Source organism: Numenius arquata, chromosome 29 (genome assembly GCF_964106895.1).
Source record: "Numenius arquata chromosome 29, bNumArq3.hap1.1, whole genome shotgun sequence".
Classification (NCBI taxonomy): Eukaryota; Metazoa; Chordata; class Aves; order Charadriiformes; family Scolopacidae; genus Numenius; species Numenius arquata.
In genome coordinates this window covers 828,989-840,078 of record NC_133604.1, presented here as the reverse complement: position 1 = coordinate 840,078, position 11,090 = coordinate 828,989, and the positions used below count along the sequence as shown (strand labels likewise).

Here is an 11,090-nt window from a genome sequence, read left to right as displayed (position 1 = left end):
TTGGGGACATGGGGCTGGGGACATGGGTTGGGGATGGAGGTTTGGGTTGTAGGTTGGGGACACGGGTTTGGGGACATGGGCTGGCAGATGTAGATGGTAACATGAGGCTGGGGACGTGGACTTGAGGTTGTAGGTTGGGGACATGGGCTTGGGGACAAGGGCTTGGGGATGTGGGTGGTGACAAGGAGCTGTGGACACGGATTTGGGACATGGGGCTGGGGACATGGGTTGGGGATGCGGGTCTGGGTTGTAGGTTGGGGTAGCGGGGTTGGGGACATGGGCTGGGGGTGCAGGCTTGGGGACACGGGTGTGGGGACACGGACTTGGGGATGTAGGGTGGGGACATGGGGCTGGGGACATAGATTGGGGGACCCAGGCTGGGGAAGGGGTCGGGGACACTCCTTGGGGACATGCCTTAGGGCTTCACCCCGGGCTCAGGGTGCCGGGGGGGCACCATCAGCCAGATTTTAGGGTAAGGACCCCCCTGCCCCCCCAGCTCTGAGGGGTCTCTCCGTCCCTGACTCCCCCCAGCCCCCCCAAATCCCCCATCATGGGCAGGATCCGTCCCCTGCAGCGAAGCCCAGCGGATCCCAGCAGCTCCCAATGGAATCCAGCAACTCCCAGTGGATCTGGATCCCAGCAGCTCCCAGTGGATCCGGATCCCAGCAGCTCCTGTTAGATCCCAGCAGCTCCCAGTGGATCCAGATCCCAGCAGCTCCCAACAGCTCCCAGCAGCTCCTGTTAGATCCCAGATGCTCCCAGTGGATCCCAGATGCTCCCAGTGGATCCGGATCCCAGATGCTCCCAGTGGATCCCAGCAGCTCCCAACGGATACCAGCAGCTCCCAGTGGATCCGGATCCCAGCAGCTCCTGTTAGATCTCAGCAGCTCCCAGTGGATCCCAGCAGCTCCCAATGGATCCCAGCAGCTCCCAGTGGATCCAGATCCCAGCAGCTCCTGTTAGATCCCAGCAGCTCCCAGCGGATCCGTATCCCAGCAGCTCCCAGCAGCTCCGAAGGGGTTAAGGCGACACAGGTGCTGCTCTCCCGGGGCTGAAGGCCCTCCCCCCTCCTCCTCCTCCTCCTCCTCCTCCTCCAGCGCTGGATATAAACCCGGGGCCGCTCTCCCCGCCCTGGATCCAGCCTCCCCCAACCCGTCTTGCCTGTCCTGCCACCACCCTCCTGCCTGGATCGCAGCCCTGCCCAGCTCCCAGCCCTCTCCCAACCCTCTCCCAACCTTCTGCCCGCCTTAAAACCTCCTTCCCACTCCTTCCAACCTCCTTCCGACCTCCTCCCAACGTCTTCCAACCTCCTCCTCACCTCCTTCCAACCTCTCCCGACGTCTTCCAACCTCCTCCCAACGTCTTCCAACCTCCTTCCGACCTCTTCCAACCTTCTCCCAACCTTCTCCCAACCTCCTCGCCACCTTCTCGCCCGTCTTCCGTCCTTCCTGCCCATCTTCCCACCTTCTCGCCACCTTCTCGCCCATCTTCCAACCTCCTTGCCCGTCTTCCAACCTTCTCTCCCCCCTCGCCACCCTCCTGCCCGCTCGCCATGTCCGTCACCGTCACCAGGAAGACCGTGAGGAGCAGCTCGGCCGTCCCCGGCCGCTCCTTCAGCTCCCACTCCTACACCGCCGGCCCCGGCATGAGGATGAGTACGGCCTCGGCCTTCAGCAGCTATGGGGGGAGCCGCTACGGAGCCGGGCTGTACCGGGGTCCGGCCCTCGCCCCAGGGACGGGGGGTGGCATCACGGCCGTCAGCGTCAACCAGAGCCTCCTGACGCCCCTCAACCTGGAGATCGACCCCAGCATCCAGCGGGTGCGCAAGGAGGAGAAGGAGCAGATCAAGACCCTCAATAACAAGTTCGCTTCCTTCATCGACAAGGTGGGGCTGGGCTGGGGGGAGGAGAGGGCTGGGACCCCCCCCGAGGGACCTCCTGGAACCTTTGGGGACCTCCTGAGCCCCTTGGGGACACTGAGACCACCTTGGGGACACTGAGACCACCTTGGGGACCTCCTGAGCCCCTCTGGGAGCTCCTGGACCCTTGGGGTACATCCTGAGCCCCTTGGGGACACTGAGACCCCCTTGGGGACCTCCTGAGCCCCTCTAGGACCTCCTGGAACCTTTGGGGACCTCCTGAGCCCCTTGGGGACACTGAGACCTCCTGAGGGACCTCCTGAGCCCCTTGGGGACTTTCTGGACCTTTTGGTTACATCCTGAGCCCCTTGGGGACACTGAGACCCCCTTGGGGACCTCCTGAGCCCCTCTAGGACCTCCTGGAACCTTTGGGGACCTCCTGAGCCCCTTGGGGACACTGAGACCCCCTAAGGGACCTCCTGAGCCTCTCTAGGATCTCCTGGCCCCTTGAAGCACATCTTGAGCACCTTGAGGACATTGAAACCCCCTTGGGGACCCACTGAGCCCCTTGGGGACCTTCTGAGCCCCTCTGGGACCTCCTGGTCCCTTCAGGCACATCTTGAGCCCCTTGGGGACATTGAGACCCCCTCGGAGAGGTCCTTACTCACTCGGAGACATCCTGGCCCCCATGGGGACATTCAGACCCCCTTGGGGACACCCTGACCCCCCTTTGGGCACATTTTGCCCCTCCTTGGGGACCTTCTTCCCCTTTGGGGACATCCAGACCCCCTTGGGGACACCATGACCCGCTTTTGGGCACATTTTGCCCCTCCTTGGGGACCTCCTGCCCCCCCCTTGGGACCCTCACTCCCCCTGTCAGGGACTCCCTGACCCCCTTTGGGCACATTCGGGGACCCTTTGGGCTCCTTGGGGACCTCCTGCCCCCCCACCCCGTGCTGGTCGTGGGGACACCCCGGTCCCCTCCCTTTGCCAGGGACATGGCGGCCGAGCCGGGGGGCAGGGAGTGGCGCCGGGGCAGGAGCTGGGGCCGGAGGGGGTGTCGTCGTCGTTCCCCCACCCCGGGGTGCAATGTGGGAACCCCCCCCCATTGGAGGAATCAGCCAGCGCTGGGGTGGGGGGGGCAGCACCCAGCACCCCCCCCTCCCTGGCACCCGCTTCCGGGTGCTCAGATGGGGTGGGGTGGGGGGTGGGGGGGGGGAACACAAGAATTCCCCTGGGAACACCCCCAGGTGGCACTCGGGACCCTTGAGGGGGGCACCCCAGGACCCGACCACCCCAAACCTGCACCCTGGGACCCCAGTTTGCCCCCTAGAACCCAGGGTGGCCCCCCCCCCTCCCCCCCGAACCCTCCCTGGACCCCCCCAGCTTGCACCCAGGACCCCAAACTCACACCCCAGCACCCCAGAAGCCCCCCAGGACACCAGAATTGCACCCAAGATCCCCCCCCTCTGCTTGCACCCGGGACCCCAAACTTGCCCCCTGCCACCCTCCTCACCCTCTGCCCCTCCCAAACTAGCACCCAGGACCCCCCCAGATTTGCACCCAGGACCCCAAACTTGCCCCCTGCCACCCCCCTCACCCTCTGCCCCTCCCAAACCAGCACCCAGGCCCCCCCCCGGATTTGCACCCAGGACCCCAAACTTGCCCCCTGCCACCCCCCTCACCCTCTGCCCCTCCCAAACCAGCACCCAGGCCCCCCCCCGGATTTGCACCCAGGACCCCAAACTTGCCCCCTGCCACCCTCCTTACCCTCTGCCCCTCCCAAACCAGCACCCAGGACCCCCCCAGCCTTGCACTCCACATCCAGATTTACATCCCAGGACCCCAAAATTGCACCCAGGACCCCACCCTTGCCCCCGTCACACCTCCCCCCTCAACTTGCAACGCAGCACCCAAGACCCCCAGCCTTGCACCCCAGGAGCCCAAATTTGCACCCAGGACCCCAGATTCACATCCCAGGACCCCAAAATTTGCACCCCAGGATCCCAGATTTTCACCCGGGATCCCAAATTTTCACCCCAGAACCCCAGATTCGCACCCCACAAGCCCAAATTCGCACCCCAGGACCCTAAATTTGCCCCCCAGAACCCCAGGTTTGCCCCCCAGGACCCCAAATTTGCACCCCAGGACCCCACGTTTTCACCCAGAACCCCCCCTTTACCCCCTGCCACCCCCCCCTCCCCACCCCCAGCACCCATCCCCGTGCCCACCCCATCCCCCAGCCCTCCCATCCCCATGTTGGGGTGATGCTGACCCCCTCCCCCCCTTCCCTTTTTCCACACCTCCCCTACCCCCCCAAGGTGCGGTTCCTGGAGCAGCAGAACAAGATGCTGGAGACCAAGTGGAGCCTCCTGCAGAACCAAAAGCCCCCCCGGGGCAACCTGAGCGGGCTCTTCGAAGCCTACCTGGCCAGTCTGCGCCGGCAACTGGAGGGACTGGGCCAGGAGCGCCTGCGGCTGGAAGCCGAACTGGGCAACATGCAGGGGCTGGTGGAGGAGTTCAAGAACAAGTCAGTCCCGTCCCCCCTCCCTGCCCCATTCCCCCCCCCCCCCCCCGCCCAGCACCCTGGGGACATGGCTAAGGCTGTGGTGGCACCCCGCTGGTTGTGTCCCTTCCCAGGGTGGCACCCCCTTAGTTGTGTCCCCTCCCGGGGTGGGGGGACGCTGGGGGGGTCGCACCCCCAATGGTTGTATCCCCTCACGGGGGGGCTGGGGGGTTGGGGGGTGGCACCCCACTGGTTGTGTCCCCTCCCGGGGTGGGGGGAGACTGGGGGGGTGGCACCCCCAATGGTTGTGTCCCAGGGTGGGGGGAGGTGGGTGGTGGAGGTCAGGGATTGGGGATGGACCCCTCCCTCGGTGGGGTCTCAGTGGGTCCCCGAGGGGTTTGGGGGGGACTGGGAGGACTGGGATGGGGATGGGGTGCCCCCTCTGCTGTCACTGGGGTGGCTTTGCCTGGGGGGGGGGAGGTTCTTCTGCTGGAAGGGTGAGACCCTGTGTCCCTGCATCCCTCTGTCCCCCATGTCCCTATATCCCCCATGTCCTTACATCCCTGTGTCCCTCATGTCCCATGTCCCTGGACCCCCATGTCCCTACATCCCCATATCCTGATATCCCCCATGTCCCTGCACCCCCGTGTCCCCTGTCCCTGGACCCCCGTGTCCCCATGTCCCCCATGTCCCTACATCCCCATGTCCCCCATGTCCCTATATCCCCAATGTCCCTGCACCCCTGTGTCCCCCACATCCTGGCATCCCTGTATCCCCAAATCCCCATATCCCCAAAATTCCCATGTCCTCATGTCCCCGTGTCCCCATGTCCCCTTCCCCGGCTCCAAGCCCCCCCCCTCTCCCCCAAGGTATGAAGAAGAGATCAACCATCGCACCGAGAAGGAAAATGAGTTTGTTCTGCTCAAAAAGGTGCGTGTGGGGAGGAGGTGGGGGGGGACATGCTGAGGGGTGCCAGAGGGTGCTGGGGGGGGGTGTGTGTGTGACAGGGGATGCTGAGGGGGGAGGATGATGGGTGTCCTCTCTCCCCCCCCCGCAGGACGTGGATGAAGCCTACATGAACAAGGTGGAGCTGGAGTCGCGCTTGGAGAGCTTGACCGACGAGATCAACTTCTTGAGGCAACTTTATGATGAGGTACGGGGCTGGGGGGGGGGTGGGGGGGGAATGTCTGTTCCTTTTTTGGGGGGGGGGGTGTCCACACGTGAACTGAGTTGCCTGTGCTCAGCTTCTTCCCCCCCCTGCTTCCCCCGTGGCGTGCAGGAGCTGCGGGAGCTGCAGTCCCAGATCTCCGACACCTCCGTGGTCCTCTCCATGGACAACAACCGCAGCCTGGACCTGGACGGCATCATCGCCGAGGTGAAGGCGCAGTACGAGGACATCGCCAACCGCAGCCGCGCCGAGGCCGAGAGCATGTACCAGATCAAGGTGAGCCTTCCTCCTTCCTCCTTCCTCCTTCCTCCTTCCTCCTCCTCCTCCCCACGGGAGAGCACCCTCCCTGCCCCGCAGCCAGCGCCTCCTGCGTGGGAGAGCACCTGGCGCCCGGCCCCGGCCCCGAGCGTCCCTCCCGGCTCTGGGCACCTCCCGCCTCTTTTCATCCCAATTTTGGGGGTGCTGGAGCAGGGAAAGGGGAGGAGATGGGGGGGGGGGGGAAGGGAGGGCACCCCATCTCAATCCTGCCCTCTCTGGTCCCCACCCACCCCCCCACCCCCAGTACGAGGTGCTCCCGAGCATCACTCCTGGCGCTGGGCACCTCCCGCCTCTTTTCTCCCCAATTTTGGGGGTGCTGGAGGAGGGAAAGGGGGGGAGATGGAGCGGGGCGGAGGGGAGGGAAGGGAGGGCACCCCTTCTCCATCTCTGGTCCCACTTCCCCCCCCCACACCGGTACAAGGAGCTCCCGAGCATCCCTTCTGCACCTCCTGCCTCTTTTCTCCCCAATTTTGGGGGTGCTGGAGGAGGGAAAGAGGGAGGAGATGCAGTGGGGGGGAGGGAAGGGAGGGCACCCCTTCTCCCTCTCTGGTCCCACCTCCCCCCCCCCCCCCCCCCCCCAGTACAAGGAGCTCCCAACCATCCCTCCTGGTGCTGGGCACCTCCCGCCTCTTTTCACCCCAATTTTGGGGGTGCTGGAGCAGGGAAAGGGGAGGAGGGGGGGGGGGGAAGGGAGGGCACCCCATCTCCATCCTGCCATCTCTGGTTGTGTCCCCCCACCCAGTACGAGGAGCTCCCGAGCATCCCTTCTGCACCTCCCGCCTCTTTTCTCTCCAGTTTTGGGGGTGCTGGAGGAGGGAAAGGGGAGGGAGATGGAGCGGGGGGGGGGAGGGGGGAAGGGAGGACACCCCATCTCCATCTCTGGTGTCGTTGTGTGTCCCCCCCCCCCCTTCCCCAGTACGAGGAGCTGAAGACGACGGCGGGCAAGCACGGGGACGACCTGCGCAACACCCGCAGCGAGATCAACGAGCTCAACAGGATGATCCAGAGGATCCAGGCGGAGATCGAGGCGCTCAAGAACCAGGTCTGGGAACGGGCCCCCCCCTTCTCCCCCCCCCCCCCTTCCCCCGGGGCAAGAAAGCGGGGAGACGCCGCCCGCTCCTCCCCCACCTGCACCACCCCCCGTGGCCCCTCAGGGTCTTTAGCCCCCCCCAACCCCCCCTGGACCCCAAGGGGCAGCCCCAGATGGGAGGGGGGGATTGATATCCTGGAGATGCTGGGGGGGGGGGGGTGTGTCATAGTTGGGGTTTGGGGGGGATGTTGGGGGGTAAGGGGCACAGGATGGTGGAGGGGGTAAGGGTTGCTGGGGGACGGGATGGTGGGACATAGGGGATGCTGGGGGGCGAGGGATGCTGGGGGGCACAGGGGATGGGGGGGGCATGGGGTGGTGGGGACATGGGGGATACTGGGGGGCACAGGGGATGCTGGGGGGCAAGGGATGCTGGGGGGCACAGGGGATGGGGGGGGCACGGGGTGGTGGGGACATGGGGGATGCTGGGGGGCACAGGGGATGGGGGCGCCACAGGGTGGTGGGACATGGTGGTTGCTGGGGGGGTGGGGGATGCTGGGGGGCACAGGGGATGGGGGGCTCACGGGGTGGTGGGACATGGTGGTTGCTGGGGGGTATGGTGGTTGCTGGGGGGGCGAGGGATGGTGGGGGGGCAGGGGATACCAGATGGTGATGGATGCTGGGGGAGCACAGGGGATGGTGGGGGGCACAGGGTGGGGGGCCATTGGGGGGGCTTGGGGGATGCTGGGGGAGTGATGGATGCTGGGGTATGGGGGATACTGGGGTACAGGGGATACGGGGGGGCGAGGGATTCTGGGACATGGGATTTGGAGGGTGAGGGATGCTGGGGGGCACAGGATACTGGGACATGGGAAATTCTAGGGGGGCAAAAGGTTGCTGGGGGGGGTGAAGGGTGCTAGGAGGGGCAAAGGGTACTGGGGGCCAGGGGCACTGGGACACGGGATTTTTAGGGGTGAGGGATGCTGGGGGGGCATGGGATGCTGGGATATGGGGAGTGCTGGGGGGGGCAAAGAGTACTGGGGGGGGCAAAGGGTACTGGAGGGCCAGGGATACCGGGACATGGGATTTTTGGGGGTGAGGGCTGCTGGGGGGGGGCATGTGATGCTGGGACATGGAAATTCTGGGGGGCTGAAGGGTGCTGAGGGGGGGCAAAGGGTTCTGGTCACGGGGTGGGGGGCCATTGGGGATGCTTGGGGGGCATGGGGGATGCTGGGGGGCGAGGGATACTGGGACATGGGATTTTTGGGGTTGAGGGATGCTGGGGGGGGGATGGGGATGCTGGGACATGGAAATCCTGGGGGGGCGAAGGGTGCTGGGGGCTGAAGGGTTCTGGGGGGGGGCAAAGGGTTCTGGTCACGGGGTGGGGGCGCCATTGGGGATGCTTGGGGGGCACGGGGGATGCCGGGGGGCTGAGAGATGTTGGGGGCTCGGGATGCTGTGGCACCGGGGATGCTGGGGCGCGAGGGACACCCCCTCCCCCCAACCCCTTCCCCGTGTCACCCCCCCCTCCTCCGTGGGCACACGTCGCAGCGAGCCAGCCTGGAGACGGCCATCGCGGAGGCGGAGGAGCGGGGGGAGCTGGCCCTGAAGGACGCCAAGGGGAAGCTGGCGGAGCTGGAGGCCGCCCTGCAGAAGGCCAAGCAGGACATGGCCCGGCAGCTCCGCGAGTACCAGGAGCTGATGAACGTCAAGCTGGCCCTGGACATCGAGATCGCGACCTACAGGAAGCTGCTGGAGGGCGAGGAGAGCAGGTGGGGGCACCCCCGACATGCTGGTACCTGGGGGTGGTGGGGGGGGGTGACATGATGGGACTCGCATCCCATGGGCATCCTGCATCCCATGGGCATCCTGTATCCCACGTCCCATGGGCACCCTGCATCCCATGGGCACCCTGCATCCTGTGGGCATCCCTGGGCATCCTGTGACCATCCCATATCCCACATCCCACATCCCATGGGCACCCTGTATCCCATGGGCATCCCGCATCCCATGGGCATCCCGTATCCCACGGGAATCCTGTATCCCACATCCCGTGAGCATCCCATACTCCATGGGCATCCTACATCCTGTGGCATCTCGTGAGCATCCAGTATCCCATGGGCATCGCGTGGCAGCCCATGATCATCCAGTATCCCGTGGGCATCCCTGGGAATCCTATGACCATCCCATATCTCATATCCCACATCTCATGGGCATCCTGTATCCCACATCCCATGGGCACCCTGCATCCCGTGGGCATCCTGTGAGCATCCTGCATCCCATATCCCATGGGGATCCCGCATCCCGTGGGCATCCTGCGGGCACCCCGTATCCCACATCCCGCATCCCATATCCCACGGAGGTCCCACGGGCACCCCATGGCCCCACCCCGGGTACCTGCACCTCAAGATTGTGGCCGCGACCAGCAGGACCCCGCGTCCCCCTGCCACCGTCCCCCCCCCCTACTCCACCCGGCCTTGGGCATGTCCCTTAGCCCCCACCCCAACACTCAGGGTGTTCCCCCCCCCCTCCAATTTCTCCTCCTCCAGGCTGGAGTCGGGAATGCAAAACCTGAGCATCCACACCAAGACGACGGGGTACTCGGGTAAGATGAGGGGGGGGGGGGCCGGTGGTGACAGGGACCCCCCCCCCCCCCCCCCCCCGGCTTGGGTGCCACCACCGGGTGCCACCGCACTCATGGCTGGTCCCTCTCCCGCAGCAGCCGGCTTCGGCGGGGGCTTCAGTGGGAGCTTCGGGGGGGGTTTCGGCGGGGGCTTCGCCAGCTCCGGCTACGCCGTGCCCCCCCCGGCCCTGGAGAGCGCCTCCGTCACCAAATCCCGCGCCATCGTCATCAAGAAGATCGAGACCCGCGATGGCAAACTGGTGTCCGAGTCCTCCGACGTCCTGGCCAGCTGAGCGCCCCCCCCCCCCCCGCCCCAACCCCAGACCCGGCCCACGGATGGATGGGACCCCCAGCACCCCCTTCCTGCCCCCCTCGCCCCCCCGTCCCAGGGCAACCTGAGCCAGTGCCCCCCCCGCCATCCCCACCGAGGGCTCCAACCCCCCCCATTGTCCCCAACCCTCTGTCCTCATCCGTCCTGCCCCCCCCCACGTCCCCATCGGAGCTGTGGGGTGGGAAAAGGGGGGGGGGGTGTCTGTCCCCCACCTCGGGGGGGTCCCACCGGCTCCGCTGCCGGAATAAAGCCTTTGAAATACCGAGGGGTTTTGGTAAGCGCCGGTGCCAGGAGCTGCTGGGGGGGGGGAGGGGGGGCTCTGGGGAAGGGTCCACCCCAGGCCAGGGGTGCCAGGATCCCTCCTGGGGTGCCAAGGTCAGCTTAGGGGTGCCAGGATCTGTCCTGGGGTGCTGGGTCTGTCCTGGGGTGCCAGGATTCCTCCCAGGGTGCCAGGAACCATTCCAGGGGTGCCAGGACCCATCCTTGGGTGCCAGGATCCATCTGGAGATGCCAAGGTCTGTTCAGGGTGCCGGGATCCACCTGGAGTGCCAGGATCCGTCCTGGGGTGCCAGGACCCATTCCAGGGTGCCAGGACTCATCCCAGGGTGCCAAGGTCCCTCCTGGGGTGCCAGGAACCATTCCAGGGGTGCCAGGACCCATCCTTGGGTGCCAGGATCCATCTGGAGATGCCAAGGTCTGTTCAGGGTGCTGGGATCCACCTGGAGTGCCAGGATCCGTCTTGGGGTGCCAGGATCCATCCTTGGGTGCCAAGTCCCATCCTTGGGTGCCAGGATCCATCTGGAGTGCCAGGATCCGTCTTGGGGTGCCAGCATCCATCCTGGGGTGCCAGGTCCCATCCTTGGGTGCCAGGATTGATCTGGGGGTGCCAGGGCCCATCCCAGGGTGCCAAGGTGCCAAAGTCCCTCCTAGGGTGCCAGGATCCATCTCAGAATGCCAAGGTCCCTCCTGGGGTGCCAGGAACCATTCCAGGGGTGCCAGGACCCATCCTTGGGTGCCAGGATCCATTCTGGGATGCCAGGGCCTGGGGTGCCAGGATCCGTTCCCAGAGATCCAGGTCCCATCCTTGGGTGGCAGGATCTACCCGGAGATGCCAAGGTCTGTTCAGGGTGCCGGGATCCATCTCAGGGTGCCAGGATCCATCTCGGGGTGCCAGGATCCATCCTTGGGTACCAGGATCCATTCTGGGGTGCCAGGTCCCATTCTTGGGTGCCAGGATCTATTCCCGGGGTGCCAGGATC

General features: G+C 65.8%; 1 protein-coding gene across 5 annotated transcripts; it reads left to right on the top strand.

The window, feature by feature from the left end:
- Positions 1 to 1,552: 1,552 nt before the first annotated feature.
- On the top strand, positions 1,553 to 9,793 carry KRT8 (keratin 8). 5 transcript variants are annotated; one of them, XM_074164891.1, is made up of 9 exons: positions 1,553 to 1,885; positions 4,180 to 4,388; positions 5,234 to 5,294; positions 5,422 to 5,517; positions 5,644 to 5,808; positions 6,767 to 6,892; positions 8,429 to 8,649; positions 9,427 to 9,482; positions 9,600 to 9,793. In XM_074164891.1, exons 1-9 carry the CDS (start codon positions 1,553 to 1,555, stop codon positions 9,791 to 9,793), a joined length of 1,461 nt encoding a protein of 486 aa, XP_074020992.1. The 5 variants fall into 5 exon arrangements, with proteins under 5 accessions (XP_074020992.1, XP_074020990.1, XP_074020989.1 ...); XM_074164889.1 differs by having other exon boundaries at positions 9,597 to 9,793; XM_074164888.1 differs by having other exon boundaries at positions 9,427 to 9,506; positions 9,597 to 9,793.
- Positions 9,794 to 11,090: the final 1,297 nt, after the last annotated feature.

Coding starts and splice junctions, on each gene's coding strand:
- KRT8 (XM_074164886.1), top strand. CDS start 1,553: ATGTCCGTCACCGTCACCAGGAAGACCGTGAGGAGCAGCTCGGCCGTC. Junction 1,886..4,179: donor TCGCTTCCTTCATCGACAAG/GTGGGGCTGGGC, acceptor TACCCCCCCAAG/GTGCGGTTCCTGGAGCAGCA. Junction 5,809..6,766: donor AGAGCATGTACCAGATCAAG/GTGAGCCTTCCT, acceptor CCCCTTCCCCAG/TACGAGGAGCTGAAGACGAC.